Below are 19,734 nucleotides of genomic sequence, written 5' to 3' on the forward strand. Positions count from 1 at the left end.
CATTTTCACCGTTTATTTTAGAAGGAAGGAAGCCATGGATACTAAATGTAAGAAGATTACCACAGTCAGTCTCTGGATCTATGAGTAATGAGGATATGGGGTTTATCATGAAGGATTCTCATTGTAGATTTTCTTTACAGAGAACCTTTCATGCAAATTAACCCCACCCAAAATAAAGACTTCATTAAAAACTATGGTTAAAAAGCTTTGGCCTTATCCCTAAATGGTTCCTTGGCTGTAATGTTAAATAAAATCAGTTTGTAAACTTACATGAGTCTTTCACACCAAGCAAGTCCTGCATATTAAAATTTATATGCATTGCCCCGCCTCCTTGTTCCCGATTGACAGGTCTCAGTGCTACGATATTCTGCTGTATGGAACATTGAGATAGAGTTTTGTTACATCGTTGGCCACTTGATGTCATCATGGTCACATGACTTTATCTACAGTCCTGTTCCATCTGCAATGTCTACCCCATGAAATCATAGAATCCTCCATGGAGAATGGGGAGAAATATAATTCCATGGAGGATGCTATGATTTCATGTGATCAGATACATACATGGGGCAGACTTTGCAAATGTAACAGGATCTTAGACGACCTCACCCTGGTCACATGTCATGCTGAGAAGAGGCATGGAACATGGGGAGGAGTAGATGAGAGGGTAGGGCCAAGCAGGACAAGCCTTAATGCTAGGGAATATAACATAAAGTTGATTTATAGGGATGCAAGGGCTCTATAGGAACCTGTCACTAGCTGTATTTGTGAATATGTGGTGACAGGTTCCCTTTAAGGCAGAGTGATTAACCCTTTATTAATGCATTTCCTGCATTATGTTTCTATAGACTATTTCCTAGTGTGTAAATGATTTTACTCCACAGTTTTTGTAGCATATAAAATATAGATTTTACAAGCTTTATTGGATGATGCATGAATTTGATAGCTCCCCCTAGTGGCAGCCAGACCATACAGAAATCTGCATATACAAAACTGATATCTGTATGAAAGAAACAGAGTAGAGAATTTTTCTGGGTCAGTAACTTTAAATCCATTGTGGACCTTATAGAGTCCGTCTCTTCTGTACATCATCGACGGGTTAAAAAAAAAATCCAAACTTATTAACGTCTTGATTTTAATAAATCATTTAGCATAACAAGGTTCATGATGACATCACATTGTAAAGAGTTTAAAGTGCTTCTTCTAAATATACAGACATCTAGTCTACACTCTACACCCGACTACTACATGCAAGTCTTAAGAAAGCCAACAAAAAACTAAAAAAAAAACCTAATTCTGGTCTTTACAGTAAAGCGATGCCACACAGCACATTACTGATGAGCAAGGGGCAGTAAAGTGCGGAGTATAGATCCGAGTCCCTTACTACTAGCTATAGTCCTGGCCCAGCGGATCAGTGAGGTCACCAATCCTTAGACTACGGACATACATTGGCGCCGGGGAGAGCAGCAGGGATGAGCGCAGCTCACCCCCGCCCCTCTCCATAGGAATATAAAGCGCACGGTGCCGTAATACATAGAAAAATAGGACATGTCCCATCTTTCTACGGAGCGGTACGGTGCCGCATGTGTGCTGCACCGTACCGCTCCTGTACAGGGCCGTGAGCCCATAGAAGTGTATGGGAGACGTATATACGCTATATATATATATATATATATATATATATATATATATATATATATATATATACAGCAAATCAAAGAAGTAGAAGCACTCCGTGTCCAACTCGAAGGTGTTTATTCACCAGGTGTACTTTCACCTGGTGAATTGGGCACGGAGTGCTGCTACTTCTTTGATTTGCTGTTTTGAACGTAGCGGTCTTGGATCAGACACTCCGTAGCTTGCACCCATCGGTTGAACCCTTTTCTTTCTACACTGTGCCGCCCACCCACATAGCAGTTACGCCATATATACGTCCCCCATACGTTCGTGTGAATGTAGCCTTAGTCATATACAGGATATTGGTCCACGTTACACCTGGTCTGTCTCTGTCTTCACCCCTCAGGTGAGAATATAGTAAAGCACCTGGAATATATATGACCGGTCCTCATGGAAATACAAGCAAAACTGGGAATCACATGTTCCTGATGTTGGGATGAAGATTATTAGGAAAGGTTCACACTATGAAGGTTTAAGCCAAAGTGGAGGCTTCCAATTCCAAATAGGGGTAACAATATCCGGATCAGTACAATACACATAGAATTTTCTGCTTTTTTTTCTTGGGTTTTTACATTTGGCTGCCCCCAGGTAACATAACTCAGACTATTTGTCTGCACTGCTCTATGGCTGCTGTAGAGTGAAATATCCGGTAACACTGTTCAGATTCTATGTGGTGTGAGATAGAGAGAATGCCAAAATTTGGGCACAGAGCACAGTACTGTTTCATGGTAACAAGGTTTAGTTTAAAGGATGTGGCAAGGGGTCTTACAATAAGTGAAAATGCTTCTATGGTTGTGGTTCCTGAAGGGCTATGAATTAGGCCACATGGCTGTGTGCACGCCTGGACCAGATCCCACATGTAGCATGCGGCCTGGGGATTGCTCCTTACTCCTCCCATGTGATGGCCGTGGCAATGTATAGGACGGCACGGCTCAGGAGATGTGACCTGGCCACAATTTATACTTCAAGATCACAGCCATAGACCGTCTGGACGCACATGTACCATAAGTATTTTTTTTTCCAGATGCTTTTCCTTATTTTGTCTCATTTGTAGGGAATGTGCAACTATTTAAATCATAAGTCGTAAAAAGTCTCCAAAAGTCGCAAACTCTCCACCTGGTCAGGGGCAGCCATAGATTTGCATCAAAATTTGCAACTTTTTTAGCAACCTTTTTCAAAAAGGTCTGGATTCAGGAGATAACTCGGATGAACACTGCAGAAAACTAGGCAGTGGCGAACTTGGAAGGAAGAAAGTCACAAAAAATAATGAAAAAGGCAAGTACATATGCCCCAAAATGTCTGACCTGACCATGCCCCTTTAAGATTAAACAATACTTGGAGAAATTACAACTACTTCACAATAGATTTTCAGTCTAAGTGAAATATACAAAACTACCTGTAGTCTGTAAGTAGCAAAAACCACATTCCCGTCCTCTTATTATCCTTTGCCCTTTACCCTGGAGCAATCACTAATGAAGCGGAAGTCATACTGGTTCTAAGTGAATAATCGGAAGTCTTCAATACCTTACTGTTTTTGTCCCTACATTGGGATTGTGGAGGGGATGAGCTGCAGTACAGATACAGTAACCTGTATACACAATCTGCTAAAATCTCTTACATTCAATGGGAGCTCCCTGACCCCATAATCTATCCTTAGGAGAAATCATCAGCCTACAGGCACGTATATTTCCCCAAAATATGCATCAATCAATTGTATAGCAAATATTCTCCTAATATTTCTTACAAAAAAAGCCCATTTTCACTGCTTAGTCTACACAGTACTGCTGCACAATGTCCTCCATGCTGCTGCTAGGGGTTTGGTGCAGGTACTATTGTTTCATATGATAATATTTTCCCCATAATCTGATTTGATGGCGCTATATAAAAATTATTATTACTACACAGGGTCTCTTCTTCATAGCGCCTAGTCCCCTACCCAGCAACAGCTGACAATCATCATATAACGGCAAGAAGTAAAGCAAAACACCTCCTTTAACCTGGTAAGAAGTGATTCTGACCGAGCAGAACATCTATGACCATAAAGGGGTCAGGAGTATCTTATATTGGTGATCTGCATTATATTCTTCCTTCTGGGCTTACTTGTCCAGTATTTGTTATACTCAAAAGAGTCTCTACCATTTGTCTAAACTGGTTTTCACACAGGAGACCAAATGTGTAACACATTGATAACATATCCATAAATTAGGTCATCAATTGGTTCTGGTCAGATTGGTTTTGGTCTGACACATGAATGCAGACGGCTCTAGTCTGTGTATAGGGGGCAGAGCAGGTTCCCGAGTATCAACTCACATTTTTCTTAATGAGAGCCAAGCTGCAGTGCCTCAGCTTGGCCACTACACATAGAAAAGTGCTGTCTGAGCTGATGTTAATAACCCATCCCATAGGACAGGTTATCAATCTATTTACCCTGGCAAAACTCCTTAAAAGTCCATGTCCAAAATTCATGTCAAATGCGATAATAAAAGTAGAGGATGACACACAAGTCAACTATCTATATGCATCACATGGTCAGAATCTCCCGACCCCCCGAATTGTACTTCTTAATTTATTGGATTTAATAGACATTCTATATGGATGGAGACTGTGACATTTATGGTCATGATATTCCTATAGGAGGGGTCACATTTGCACTATATGGTTTCTATACCTGCGGACAGGTCTTGGGCTGAGTCTGTCTCCAGATCTCGCCTACCGAAGGTTAAAATGTAGTCTTGGGCCACTGGGTAATAATAGCAGAAGGAAATGAAGACTACATAAAAAGAAGAGCAACACTGACACACAAAGGACTACCCCACGTGCTTCTAAGCGCCAGCGGGCTGCGCCGTGCAAATGCTCTCATCATTTAATGAAAGTGGCGCCCCTCCACCTCAGTAGCGGGCAGAATACCAGTCATTGTCATTGATCTGTATCAGTTCTGTGACTACATCCATGAGGTTGTAGTTGTATTTGCGCAGGAGCCGCTGGTTGAGCTGACGGTCACAGAATCCCATCTCCAGGAGCACGGCCATCATGGCTCCAGCCTGTTCCTCCGAGCACGGCGGCTGTGGGAGAGATCAATACTGTATGAATATACAGCCACACGTATTCACATGAGCCATCCCATATCTACATGCATAGGGTCATACGAGCCATCCCATATCTACATCCACACAGTCATACAAGACATCCCACGAGCCATCCCATATCTACATCCATAGTATTATACGAGCCATCCCATATCTACATCCATAGTATTATACGAGCCATCCCATATCTACATCCATAGTCATACGAGCCATCCCATATATACATCCATAGTCATACGAGCCATCCCATATATACATCCATAGTCATACGAGCCATCCCATATCTACATCCATAGTATTATACAAGCCATCCCATTTCCTTCATCCATAGTCATACGAGCCATCCCATATATACATCCATAGTCATACGAGCCATCCCATATATACATCCATAGTCATACGAGCCATCCCATATATACATCCATAGTCATACGAGCCATCCCATATCTACATCCATAGTCATACGAGCCATCCCATATCTACATCCATAGTCATACGAGCCATCCCATATCTACATCCATAGTCATACGAGCCATCCCATATCTACATCCATAGTCATACGAGCCATCCCATATCTACATCCATAGTCATACGAGCCATCCCATATCTACATCCATAGTCATACGAGCCATCCCATATCTACATCCATAGTCATACGAGCCATCCCATATCTACATCCATAGTCATACGAGCCATCCCATATATACATCCATAGTCATACGAGCCATCCCATATATACATCCATAGTCATACGAGCCATCCCATATCTACATCCATAGTCATACGAGCCATCCCATATCTACATCCATAGTCATACGAGCCATCCCATATCTACATCCATAGTCATACGAGCCATCCCATATCTACATCCATAGTCATACGAGCCATCCCATATATACATCCATAGTCATACGAGCCATCCCATATCTACATCCATAGTATTATACGAGCCATCCCATATCCTTCATCCATAGTCATACGAGCCATCCCATATATACATCCATAGTCATACGAGCCATCCCATATATACATCCATAGTCATACGAGCCATCCCATATCTACATCCATAGTATTATACGAGCCATCCCATATCCTTCATCCATAGTCATACGAGCCATCCCATATATACATCCATAGTCATACGAGCCATCCCATATCTACATCCATAGTCATACGAGCCATCCCATATCTACATCCATAGTATTATACGAGCCATCCCATATCCTTCATCCATAGTCATACGAGCCATCCCATATATACATCCATAGTCATACGAGCCATCCCATATCTACATCCATAGTCATACGAGCCATCCCATATCTACATCCATAGTCATACGAGCCATCCCATATCTACATCCATAGTCATACGAGCCATCCCATATCTACATCCATAGTCATACGAGCCATCCCATATCTACATCCATAGTCATACGAGCCATCCCATATATACATCCATAGTCATACGAGCCATCCCATATCTACATCCATAGTCATACGAGCCATCCCATATATACATCCATAGTCATACGAGCCATCCCATATCTACATCCATAGTCATACAAGCCATCCCATATCTACATCCATAGTATTATACGAGCCATCCCATATCCTTCATCCATAGTCATACGAGCCATCCCATATATACATCCATAGTCATACGAGCCATCCCATATATACATCCATAGTCATACGAGCCATCCCATATATACATCCATAGTCATACGAGCCATCCCATATATACATCCATAGTCATACGAGCCATCCCATATCTACATCCATAGTATTATACAAGCCATCCCATATCCTTCATCCATAGTCATACGAGCCATCCCATATATACATCCATAGTCATACGAGCCATCCCATATATACATCCATAGTCATACGAGCCATCCCATATCTACATCCATAGTCATACGAGCCATCCCATATCTACATCCATAGTCATACGAGCCATCCCATATCTACATCCATAGTCATACGAGCCATCCCATATCTACATCCATAGTCATACGAGCCATCCCATATATACATCCATAGTCATACGAGCCATCCCATATCTACATCCATAGTCATACGAGCCATCCCATATCTACATCCATAGTCATACGAGCCATCCCATATCTACATCCATAGTCATACGAGCCATCCCATATCTACATCCATAGTCATACGAGCCATCCCATATATACATCCATAGTCATACGAGCCATCCCATATATACATCCATAGTCATACGAGCCATCCCATATCTACATCCATAGTCATACGAGCCATCCCATATCTACATCCATAGTCATACGAGCCATCCCATATCTACATCCATAGTCATACGAGCCATCCCATATCTACATCCATAGTCATACGAGCCATCCCATATCTACATCCATAGTCATACGAGCCATCCCATATCTACATCCATAGTCATACGAGCCATCCCATATCTACATCCATAGTCATACGAGCCATCCCATATATACATCCATAGTCATACGAGCCATCCCATATATACATCCATAGTCATACGAGCCATCCCATATATACATCCATAGTCATACGAGCCATCCCATATATACATCCATAGTCATACGAGCCATCCCATATCTACATCCATAGTCATACGAGCCATCCCATATCTACATCCATAGTCATACGAGCCATCCCATATCTGCATCCATAGTATTATACGAGCCATCCCATATCCTTCATCCATAGTCATACGAGCCATCCCATATATACATCCATAGTCATACGAGCCATCCCATATATACATCCATAGTCATACGAGCCATCCCATATCTACATCCATAGTCATACGAGCCATCCCATATCTACATCCATAGTCATACGAGCCATCCCATATCTACATCCATAGTCATACGAGCCATCCCATATCTACATCCATAGTATTATACGAGCCATCCCATATCCTTCATCCATAGTCATACGAGCCATCCCATATATACATCCATAGTCATACGAGCCATCCCATATATACATCCATAGTCATACGAGCCATCCCATATATACATCCATAGTCATACGAGCCATCCCATATCTACATCCATAGTCATACGAGCCATCCCATATCTACATCCATAGTCATACGAGCCATCCCATATCTACATCCATAGTATTATACGAGCCATCCCATATCTACATCCATAGTCATACGAGCCATCCCATATATACATCCATAGTCATACGAGCCATCCCATATATACATCCATAGTCATACGAGCCATCCCATATATACATCTATGTGAAACAACCTATATATACACACATCCATACATTCATATGAGCCATCCCAGACATAGATCCACATGTTCAGGAGCCGCCCCATACATACAGCCAATCACATTAAAACAATAATAGAAAAAACATCACCCACCATGGTGGTCTCCTGCTGGCCAACAAATAATGCCTTATAAGCTGAGGCAGCCACGGACAGCGCCCCCTTGACCAGACCTCCAGCAATGCCGCCTCTCGAGTGCTGCCTGGGGAGATAGAAACACTTATAGATCTAGTCCCTATTCTGTGCTGTAATAGATAGTCAGGGAGAGAATCCACTTAAAATACATGCATGTCATTCAGAATATGGAGAAAGCTTCACTTTGAGGCAGAATTTGCTGCAGATTTTGTGGTGCTGTGTAAACATGCCCTTAAAGGACATCTACCACGAGGATGAAGAACTGTATGCAAATGAGCCTGAGGGGCTCCAGGCTCCATAGATGTTAATGGAGCCTGGAGCCCCTCAGTCTCGTTTGCATACAGTCTTTTATCTTGGTGGTAGATGTCTTTTAAGGGGTTTATCCAGCCCCCATTTAGCGGGTAATGTTATTACCTTGTGTGGTCAAAGACTGATCTGGGAGGAGGAGGAGACACTTCTGAAGATGGAGGAATTGCTGGGACCGCGACAGGAGCTATAGAAAGAGTAAAAGAGGATCAGTGAACGGATCATAACGAAGACATAAAAGTGGCGAAACGCGTGGATCTGCCCCACAGCCTACCCGGCATGTGGTGTCAGGCTTTTATAATAAAGGGCAGAATAATCCATCTTTGGAGAGCTGGCCTCAAGCAATTGCCTGCAGCAGAGACGTTTTCTAAGGGTTGCGATGAGCTGGAACCTTGTTTTGCATTTTCCAGTCAGTGAACAGAAGTACAAAGGTCAGAAACGTTGTTTTTGGGCGTGTGCTGTCCGATTTTTCAATGAATAGCACCCGGCCTCATGTACTTCTATGATCTCATACACAAGACCTTGCTTTCCAGGGCCCCATGCGTGAGTCCATCGGCCAAGCTGCACATTTCTGTTTGCAGCTTGGACTGTCTTTTCTATGATTGCGCGACCTCACATGCCTATGACACAAGCCGCAAACGACATATATATTTTGCCCAATATCACACACATTTGTGGAGCAGGTAGTCTCTTGCTGTAAGGCTTTGTGGCACACGGGGCACCAACTGACCTTTCACCTTTCTTATACCCATCAAGGATCTACTCCAAGGGTCGGTAGGAAAGGGGGATTGTCATACAAAAGTGTGAGGGGGAAGTGACCCAAGGAAGAAAATGGGGAGACACCTGTGCAATGCTGTCCTCTAAATTAACCCATTGTTTGGAAGGATACTCTTCTCATTGTAGTTAGGCTCATTAGATCTCGCTCTCTCTCTATTAGGATTTCTTTTTCCAGATAGTCTAAGGCACTTGGGACCATACAGGCTTTACTTAGTCACTACGAGGACTGTATTTTGTGCAATGTGAATGATAGGAGAGTATATTATGTGGACTTTTTCAGCGATAATAAACCCTGATACTGAGAAAAAAAGAGCAGAGCCTTATAAGTGTAACAATTCTATAAAACTAGGTAGTGATGGCAAATCACCTCAGTAGTAGACAGGGCCGGCACCAGCACTGGGCATACCTGGGAAAGTTTTGGAGCCAAGAGCTGCTGTGGGGGCCACATAACGCTGTATTTGAGGAATCCATTAGGTTGTGAGCGATCAAGGCTTATATAAAATAACCATGAGGGGGCTCTTTCGGATGATAAACTAGGGAATATTTTAGAGAACAGGAGACTGTTTGAGGTCCTCAATATTTGATGCCGCCACGTTCACTGCAAAGGGGCCCACTGAGGCTCTGTCGCCCAGGGGCCTACTGATACCTGGAGCCAAGACTGATAGTAGGGAGCATAAACCACAGGGACACTGATGATGATGCCCCCCATGAGATATCACTTACCTGCAGACATTTGCTCGGCAGCTGATGCACCAATATAAGATGCCATCTCTTCTGTGACCGCAGGGAAAACTTGGGTTTCTGGTGGAGTCCTTAAAACAATGCAATAAGATTATCTACCAAACCGAAGCCAAAGTGCCAACATCAGTTACCATAAAGCCATCGCTGTGTTGGGTGTTCACACGTTCAGGTTTTTGATGTCAAAATTAGGAGTTGTTTATAAAGAAAAAGAAGTCCTATCTGATAAAAAAAAACTTAAACTGTGAACACCTCTAACCCTTATACATGGAGACATCCACACTGTCTGCGTCAGTAGGTGGCCATGTCTTATAGGTGGTGGCCAAGATGAATTGCTGTGGCTCAGATCACATATTAGCGCAGACATATTTAGGAGAGCTAAATGTTCAGCTTGGAAGCACCACAAATGTCCAGGAAGGGGCACAAAAAAAGTGCCATAATAATGTGTTACTTGATCTGCTTTGCCAAGCTGTAAAATAGTCCAAGCAAGGAGGACACAAAGGGTGCGTGAAAGAGGCCTGGGCTTGGGCATAGACAGGGCCAAATCCTCTCACCTCTCATGGGTTATATTTATCAGTATACAGAAAAGTAAGAACCCACAATGTATACAATGCAGATACCTCAACTGGGGAGATGGTGTCATGACTTCAGGGGTGAGGGGTACAGCATCCAGAGTCTGGGAGGTGGTGAGCATGTCATTGATGCTGTGGGCATGGCCCGGGGAGCCCCCTTCACAGCTCTCATCATTCACTCTGCTGTCTTTATCCCCCTGGGATTCGGAGAGGGCTGAGCTATACATGGACTCCCCCAGGGGGCGGCTGGTATCGAAGCACTCGGGCAGAATAATGATGTAATCTTCAGAGGAATCACAGGACGCCTGGCTCTCCACTTCATCTCTTTGATGTTCGTCTGGTATCTGGGACTCTACATCATAGAGATCTACAGGTGGAACATCGGCTGGAAAATCATAAAATGTTAAAAATGGAAATTATTCTCACCGTTAATTCGGTTTCCATTAGTCCACCATGACGGCCCCACTTGGAGGATGACCCCTTGACCTCTGTAGGGACAGGAAGCAGAGAAGTTAAATACCCCACCCCCGGCATCCATACTCCAGTGACTACCAAATAACTACACCGGCAGCGGATGCAACTCTTTTATTGTATGTTAAATCACACACAATCTTTCCATAAAGTACAGTATAATATACATGGGTGGGAATATATATGGGCCGTCATGGTGGACTAATGGAAACCGAATTAACGGTGAGAATAATTCCCATTTTCCATTGCGTCCCCCATGACGGCCCCACTTGGAGACATAACAGATTAATTCTTTTCAGGGAGGGACAACAGCTTGAAGTACTTTTCTGCCAAATGCTAGTTCTTTTGTACTCTGTAGGTCTAACCTATAGTGTTTTACAAACGTCATTTGACTAGACCATGTTGCTGCCCTACAAATTTCATTGATGGAAGCTCCCCTTTTTTCGGCCCATGAGGTTGCCATGGCCCGTGTGGAATGAGCTCTAATAGTTTCAGGTATAGACATATTTTGAGCTACATAAGCATTTTTAATGACAGTTTTGATCCATCTCGCTATAGTGGATTTTGAAGCTCTCGTGCCTTTGTTTTTCCCGCTAAACTGTAGAAGGATATTTGAGTCCCTTCGCCATTGCCTTGTTGTTTCTAGGTAGAAGAGAAGAATCCTTCTGACATCAAGAGAGTGCCATTCTTCTTCCTTCGGAGTTTTCGGATTTCGACAGAATGTAGGTAAGATAATCTCCTGGCTTAGATGGAAGCTAGAGGATACCTTGGGAATAAAATTTTTATCAAGCATTAATGTTATTCTATCTTCAGATACTTTCAGGTATGGTTCTTTGATAGATAATGCCTGGATTTCTCCTAGACGCCTGGCTGATGTTATGGCAATGAGAAAGGTTAATTTAAGCGTCAATTCTTTAATATTTTTTGAGTCTAATGGCTCAAATGGAGGACCGGTAAGATAATTTAGGACAACAGATAAGTCCCAACTTGGGACAGCTATTCTTATGGTAGGTTTTAGTCGGGACGTAGCTCTTATAAATCTCCTTACCCATTGGTGATCTGCTAGAGGACTATCGAAGAAGGCACTCAGCGCAGATATCTGGACCTTCAAAGAGCTGGTCTTCAGGCCCTTGTCAAACCCTGCTTGGAGGAAATCCAATACCTGGGAAATATTGGGAGAGTTCTGGTTAGGAATCTCAGGTCCACAGAATGTTACAAACTTATTCCATATGCGGAAGTAAATAGCCTGAGTGACAGGTTTCCGACTCGCCTTTAAGGTGGAGATGACCTTGTGGGACAAGCCCTTGGTTTTTAGCAATTCCCTTTCAGGATCCATGCTGATAATTGGAGAGCCTGGGGATTTGGATGCAGAAGTGGTCCCTGGAATAGTAGGTCCGCACGAGGAGGGAGGTGAATAGGCTCTTCCAGAGATAGCCTCCTGAGTGATGGAAACCATACCTTCTTTGGCCAGTAGGGCACTACGAGGATTACTTTTGCCTTCTCTCTTTGGATCTTCTGAATCACTCTGGAGATTACTGGTATTGGTGGGAAGGCATACATCAGTGTCGCATTCCAGGGATGTCTGAACGCATCTAGTTGGCTCATAGGTGTTGAATTGTCTAGCGAGAAGAAAAACTTTGTCTTCGCATTTGTGCGGGTTGCGAATAGATCTATTTTTGGAACACCCCATTTTAGGGTTAGATGTTTGAAGATCTCGTTGTTCAGGCACCATTCGTTCTGGTTGATGGTCTTCCTGCTCAGGTAGTCTGCTACCGTGTTTTCTTCTCCTTTCAGATGGACTGCAGATAGGGATAATATGTTCTGTTCTGACCAACTGAAGATCTTTTCTGATAGAAGAAGAAGATCCAAATTCTTTGTGCCCCCCTGGTGGCGTAGATATGCCACTGTGGTGATATTGTCTGAGTATATTCTTAAATGATGGGATTTCATTAGATCTCCGCTGACTTTCATGGCTTCCCACACTGCTCTCAACTCCCGGTAATTGGAAGAACGTTTTTGTATGGATAGAGGCCATTTCCCTTGAAGAAGGGATCCTTCGAAATTTGCCCCCCATCCAGACCGGCTTGCATCTGTCTGGAGTGACCACAAGGGCCATGGGTGCCAGGCTATCCCTTTTTGTAGGTTCTCTTGATGTGTCCACCAGGCTAAGGCTTCTTTGACCTTTGCAGGGATCTCTATCTTCCAATCTAGATGAGTCGGATCTTTGTCCCATACTGATAGGAGCCAACTTTGTAATCTGCGGGTATGAAACTGACTCCACTGTACTGCTTGGATACATGCCGTCAGTTGGCCTAATAACTTCATCACATCTCTTATGGAACAGTTGACTCTGTTCTGAAATAATTCTACTTCTTGACAAAGTTTTAATACTTTTCCCTGAGGAAGGAAGGACATCTGGAGTGATGAATTTAGAGAAATCCCCAGGAACGTAATAACCCTGCTGGGATTCAGATTTGATTTTTCCCAATTTATGATCCAACCCAACTGTTTGAGGGTGGTAATTGTGAAATCTCTGTGATGTATTAGCTCTTGTTCGGATCTTGCCACAATTAGTAGATCGTCCAGATATGGGATTATGATTATCCTTTTTGTTCTTAAGAAGGCAACTATCTCGATGATAATCTTCGAGAATGTCCTGGGAGCTGAGGATATTCCGAAGGGAAGTGCCTTGTACTGGAAATGACTTATGATGCCTTCTGGGTTGAGGACCGCAACCTTGAGAAATTTTTGGGATGCTCGATGTATTGGCATGTGATAATAGGCATCCTGCAAGTCGATTGTGCACATGAAGGCCTCTGGGGGAATCTGGGTGATCGCAGAGTTCACAGTCTCCATTTTGAATTTCCTGTATAGGATGTATTGATTCAGGTCTTTCAGGTTGCATATCATCCTGAATGTCCCGTTGGTTTTTTTTATTAGGAATAATGGGGAATAGTGACCTTCCCATATTTCTGATTCTGGAACCGGAATGATGACATCCAGATTCAATAACTTCTGAATTTCCGACCATAACTGAAGAGCAAGCTCCGGAGACGGTTGTCTGGTGAGGAAGAATCTTTGGGGAGGAAGAGATGTAATTTCCAGCCTGTATCCATCTTCCAACATCGATAAAATCCATGGATTCTGTGTAATTTTTATCCAATGTTGGTGAAATTTCAGGAGTCTTCCCCCCACTCTGGCGTCATTTCCTAAATGATGGGGTGGTGTTGCTGGAACTAAGGAGGAACCCCCTTCCTCTACCCCCCTTTGGGTAGCTCCATTTCCCCTGCTTTCCTTTCCCTCTATAGGGAAATCTCTTTTCTTTTTGGTCCCGAAAGGGCTGCTTCTTCTGAGTTGTTTTTGCCTCCGGAAAGCCCTTCTTCCTATCGGCTGCCTTTTCAAGAATGGTATCCAATTCCTGTCCAAATAGGTATTCCCCTTGGAATGGAAGGCCACACAGTTTAGATTTTGACCTGAAGTCTCCTGTCCACTGTCTTAGCCACAGTGTTCTCCTTGCCGAATTGGAAAGTGCTCCTTCTTTGGCGCTAAACCTTACACCTTCCGCTGAGGCGTCCGCAACAAAGGCTGCTGCTGATTTAAGTACAGGAATTGTTTCTAAGAGAATTTCTCTCGGTGTTCCATCCTTGATGTGATTTTCTAGCTCAGATAGCCAGTAAAAGAGGGTACGAGAGACTGACGTAGTGGCGATGTTCGATTTAAGATTCCACATAGACGATTCCCATGTCTTTTTCAGCAGGCTGTCTGCTTTGCGGTCCATGGGATCTTTGAGCTGAATAGAGTCTTCAAAGGGAAGATCGGTCTTTTTCGCAATTTTTGTGACCTGGACATCTACCTTAGGAAAGGAATTCCAGATCTTTGATTCTTCTTCCCCAAAGGATAGACGACTCTTAAACTCTCTTGATATAGAAATTCTATTTTCTGGTTCTCTCCATTCCTCAAGGATTAGATCCTTCAGGGTCTTATTGATCGGAAAGACGCGTCTCTTTTTAGCCTTAGGGATCCCAAAAAGCTCATCCTGAATAGATGTTGGTTCTTCAACCTCTTCAATCTTTAGGGTGTCTCTCATGGCTTTTAATAGAGGATCTAAATCCTCGGACATAAACAGATATTTGGATTCCATTTTTACTGCTGATGTAGATGGAGTTGAATCTAAATCTAAGGAGTCCTTGACCGAACCCTCTAGTGATTCTATATCGGACTCTGATTGATATTCAACTCTCTGTCTTTTTTGTACAGGTTCCTGAGGTATTAGGTTAGCTAGAGATGAAGCTAACGAACACTGAACCTCCCCTTTTATAAAAGTCCTCATTTCGTCCATAAAGGATGACTTTTCCTCTTTCAAGAGGCTATCAATACAGTCCTTGCAAACTGCTTTTTTATAATCGATAGACAATTTGTAAAAGCACATGTTGCATCGACGGGAGGTAATTTTTCTTTTCCCCGCATCTTTGGGAGGTGGATCCTTAGATTCTCTATGCTTCTCCTTCTCTTTCGGTTCCTACCAACAGAGAAGGAGAACAGTGTTACTATCTAAGAATAGTAATACTAAATCTTTAGGCATAAATAAATTTGTGTATGTTAGGATATGACCCACAGTAACACTTAGATACCCCGAAACCACTCACAGGAGCTATAGGCGGGGGATCTATAGACACAGCATCCATAGTACAAGATTCCACGTTGCCAATGGTAAAAACCGGCACCTATGTGTACACATATATATATTAGCATATTTCAAATAAACGTCATATATATATATATATATAATGGACTGCTGTTCATACTTGCCTTGGACACACAAGATCGTGAGGTAAGGCAAAATTTTGGCCCAATATGGTAGTGCCTGAAAAATATACAGCCCATATATAATACTGAGTCATTGCATATTAAATGTCTCAGGCCGAGTTTACAATGAAAATACCTTAATAGACCGCAGTGGAGGATATGGTGCGCCGGGATACAGGAGCATTAGACCTCAGATCATTGTGCGTCCCCGCCAGCTTTAAATCTTACCGCTCCACGCGCCTGTTTCCGGACCGTGCGACAGATTACCTCACTTCCGGTGCGCCACCGGAAGTTGTCACTGGCGGCCGTGTCAGGCACGCCGCCGCCATTTTGTTGAAGTCCGGGTGTCGTTAACCTCACGGGGTCGCGGACAGAGCCGGAACTACCGGCCCCAACATGCCGACAAGGGAAGGGTCGTATGCACCGATCGCTGTCCTGGACCGGAGGGGTAAGAGGAGGATCCCCGCGCCACACATGCTCCCCTCTCACTGTCCCTCTTGGATGGAAGGATCAGAGGAGAGATCTTCTCTACAACCTGCCCTGTGTAGGGACAGGAAGACACTGGAGTATGGATGCCGGGGGTGGGGTATTTAACTTCTCTGCTTCCTGTCCCTACAGAGGTCAAGGGGTCATCCTCCAAGTGGGGCCGTCATGGGGGACGCAATGGAAAGAGTGAAATTTCACGTTAGTATTTTATTGCACAGTATAAGGTCATGGTCCCACAGTTACTACCTACCTGTCTCAGGGGTCTGTTCTGGGTTTAGGACATTGGTGTCTGGTAGTACTGGGCTGCTGAGTAAAGGAGAGCTCTTCTGAGACACATTCTCATCAGATTTTACACTGTAGCTGAAACTGGACTGTGGAGAGGAGTGGATAGAACCTACGAGATAAAGGACAATGCACATTAGTACAGTGTGGACCTACCTGTCAGCTGCTAGGACCTACCTATGACTCTGCACCATACATGCGCCATCGCCTCTCCTGGTCCTTCTTTACCAGGATATGAGGCCCAGAAGGCTGGCGGCCATGTCCAGTTGATACATGTTGGTCCCAGAGGTGGGTTTCACATCTATCAAATGTTTATGGCATACCCTGCAGCTGTGTCATGGATGAACCTGACGGCTCGTCTGTGCTCCATCGAGGTGGTGCGCACTGTGCATGTCCGGATTTCCGATAGCGCTGTCGGTCTCCGGGCATGCACAACTATGCAGCGGTGCCGGAAGTGGGGCACATGGCGACCCGGATGTGAGCGACACGCATGCGCTGTGACCTTTCCAGCTAGAATACTATTTCAATCATGGAACCGTCATGCGTGGCCGTCTGCTCCATTACTCTCCATTCTTATAGAATGACAGCAAGCAGAGATGTAGAAAACCGCAAGGAATTGATACAAAGGTAAATTGGAGAAATTTTCATTTCTTTTCTTTTACATTTTCAGTAGACAAGTGGACAACCCCTTTAAGCCATTCACAATTTTAAAATTTAAAGGATCCTGTTCCACCACCTGAATAGAGGATGGGTACCTCGGCTCATAATCTAGTATGTACGGTAGGACTTCAGATTTTACTCACTGTGAAGGGACGTCTTCTTCTGAGGAGGATTGTAGTCTGGAGCAGCATCTAAGGTCAAACTCCTCATCACAGTTTCACACACAAACTGAGTCCCACTAATGTCCTCCTCAATCTCCTCTTGGGTGGTGGAGCCCTCCATGTCCTCTTTGGCCCTTTTCCCTGTTACAAAGCATTGGGTGATATCAGCAAATAGACAGCGCCCAAAGGGGAACATCAAGACGACTACTAACACTTGTGCCTAATCCTGGGAACACAAAGATAACATACAGGAGAGACTCACCAGCCCTGGTCCTATATCCTGCCCCATCACTTTCTTCTATTATTTGCCCCAGGCCGGGCTTCTCGATTAAGGGGCCATCATGAGGCAGAGGGGACATGCAAGGTGTCATATCTATAAAGGAAGAGGCTGCTTGATCATCAGTGTGGATGACTTATAGGGGGTTAATTGGTGGGAGACATTTTTAATAACAGTAAATAAAATCAGTACTAAGCGCATTATCCCCCCACCACTGCTGTTTTGATGCTTACAAGTCCCCGCCGGTCCCATCATGTCACACAGAAACTGCCTAGTACCACGGTAACCACAAAAAAAACCAACATCCCCCTAAACTTTAGAATTTCTTCACCGACAATACATGAAGCCAAATCTGCTATAATTTATCTCTATCCCTTCAGTCCATCACATTGATAAGGAAGAACTCACCAACAGGCGTATTGTGAGGGACGCGCTCCAGTTCTTGTACGATATTTATATCCAACAACTCAAATGACAGCAAGTCCTAAATGTGTAAAAAAGTCAGATGAAAAATGAGGTGATGTATAACCATGCAAAATCTGTGCATTACAACAATTGGAAATATCCTAAAAATGCAGATACACCTGCTATCTCAGTTTAGCCAAGCATGCATGTATTTACAATGGAAGAGGCAGCAGGGAGGGGTGCACCTACCATGAGGCGAGTTGAGAATCTCGCCTCAGGCGGCAGCACCCCCTATTGGTTGTGGAGGCGGCATTTTCAGGACTCAATGTAGTCAGGATGTGTCACTGTAAAATATACCAACGAATATATGGTATCTCTCTGATCTTATTGACCACAAATTAAAAGGGAGATATCATTTGGAGTGCACAGCGACAGCTGTGAAAACAGCCCACAAGAAAATGGTGCAATTGTGGGGTTTTCTTTGTAAATTGTACTGCAAATGGAATTTATTTCCACTTTTCCGGTACACAGCGTGGAATATTAAATGCTGCCACTACGCAGTATAATTTCTACTGCAGATAAGGCTGTGTTCACACTGCATTTTTGTTAGGCTAAGTGCACCCCTGGCAGCAGGTTGTCAGCAGCTCATGAGAATGAAGCATCAAACACACTGACATTTAACATGTCCCATGTTATCCCAACTGATTTATCCAGTACACATAAGACAGCTAGCTGATTGACTTCAGGTTACTTCACTCTGATATGAATGGCCGCCTTCAGGCTTCCTACCAGGCATACTGAGATAGTAACACAGGGGGAGCAATACCGGAGAAAAAAAAGCTCAAGGTGATAATTCAGGATGTGAGGAAAGAGGTTTAATACCAGACAGGAAAATTGGAATTTTTGTGCTTACCTTAATATACGCTTCTCGATGTTACATTGGGGGACACAGCACCATGGGTATAGGCCTGGCCACTGAAAAAAAAGGTTTGGCTCTGCCTTGATGGGCTATACCCTCACCACATCTCCTACGCTCATCAGTTTGTACAAAAGCAGTAGGAAAAATATAAAACAAAAAATGGAACAAGTCCTGTACCAGGGATAAAAAAAAACAGAGGACTGGATCTGTGCCCCCCAACCCCCCCCCCCCCCAATGTAGCAACGAGAAACATATTTTATGGCAAGTCCAAAAATTTCCAATTTCTTGTTCTAAAAGTGGGGGACAGAAGGGAAGGGAAAATGCCACCATGCGAACAACCTAGCACACATCTGCCTGAAGCACCTTACGCCCCAGGTTGGCATTGGCAGAGGCCAAGGAATGAATTTGACAAGGATGGACAGAGGCCCATGTGGCAGCCTCACACACCCGACCAACTGACGCCTGATGCCAAAACGGGCCAGGAGGCACAAACCGCCCGGGTTGAGTGACTGATGAGTTGAAAGGGCAGAGTATGCCTGTAGGGACCAAGGGAATCAGGGACCAAGAACAGGGAATCTGAAGGTTGGAAAGACTCTGTGATAGCGAACAAGCTCAGGTAGTCAGGAGCACATCAAGCTTATGAAGTGATATCGCCTGCGGATGCAATGAAGATGGGCAG

General features: G+C 43.9%; 3 protein-coding genes across 5 annotated transcripts in view; all 3 read right to left on the reverse strand.

The window, feature by feature from the left end:
* Positions 1 to 1,115: 1,115 nt before the first annotated feature.
* NBR1 (NBR1 autophagy cargo receptor) overlaps positions 1,116 to 19,734 on the reverse strand; it is a 44,926-nt gene continuing 26,307 nt past the window's right edge. For all 3 annotated transcript variants that reach the window (XM_072111774.1, XM_072111775.1, XM_072111773.1), the window contains 9 exons: positions 18,140 to 18,215; positions 17,717 to 17,827; positions 17,437 to 17,595; positions 16,602 to 16,745; positions 10,637 to 10,973; positions 10,002 to 10,090; positions 8,610 to 8,688; positions 8,157 to 8,262; positions 1,116 to 4,736 (listed from right to left, as the gene is read on the reverse strand). In XM_072111774.1, the coding sequence (XP_071967875.1) occupies positions 4,563 to 4,736; positions 8,157 to 8,262; positions 8,610 to 8,688; positions 10,002 to 10,090; positions 10,637 to 10,973; positions 16,602 to 16,745; positions 17,437 to 17,595; positions 17,717 to 17,827; positions 18,140 to 18,215 (1,275 nt within the window). In that variant the 3' untranslated portion in view covers positions 1,116 to 4,562. The remainder of the gene's footprint in view (positions 4,737 to 8,156; positions 8,263 to 8,609; positions 8,689 to 10,001; positions 10,091 to 10,636; positions 10,974 to 16,601; positions 16,746 to 17,436; positions 17,596 to 17,716; positions 17,828 to 18,139; positions 18,216 to 19,734) is intronic.
* LOC140064667 (uncharacterized) lies at positions 11,035 to 14,198 on the reverse strand. The gene is made up of 2 exons (XM_072111776.1): positions 12,108 to 14,198; positions 11,035 to 11,825 (listed from the first exon to the last, which is right to left on the reverse strand). Exons 1-2 carry the CDS (start codon positions 14,196 to 14,198, stop codon positions 11,355 to 11,357), a joined length of 2,562 nt encoding a protein of 853 aa, XP_071967877.1. The 3' UTR covers positions 11,035 to 11,354.
* Positions 14,262 to 15,827, reverse strand: LOC140064669 (uncharacterized). Its single transcript, XM_072111782.1, has 2 exons — positions 15,706 to 15,827; positions 14,262 to 15,578 (listed from the first exon to the last, which is right to left on the reverse strand). Exons 1-2 carry the CDS (start codon positions 15,742 to 15,744, stop codon positions 14,262 to 14,264), a joined length of 1,356 nt encoding a protein of 451 aa, XP_071967883.1. The 5' UTR covers positions 15,745 to 15,827.

The sequence above is a fragment of the Engystomops pustulosus genome, chromosome 6 (genome assembly GCF_040894005.1).
Source record: "Engystomops pustulosus chromosome 6, aEngPut4.maternal, whole genome shotgun sequence".
NCBI lineage: Eukaryota > Metazoa > Chordata > Amphibia > Anura > Leptodactylidae > Engystomops > Engystomops pustulosus.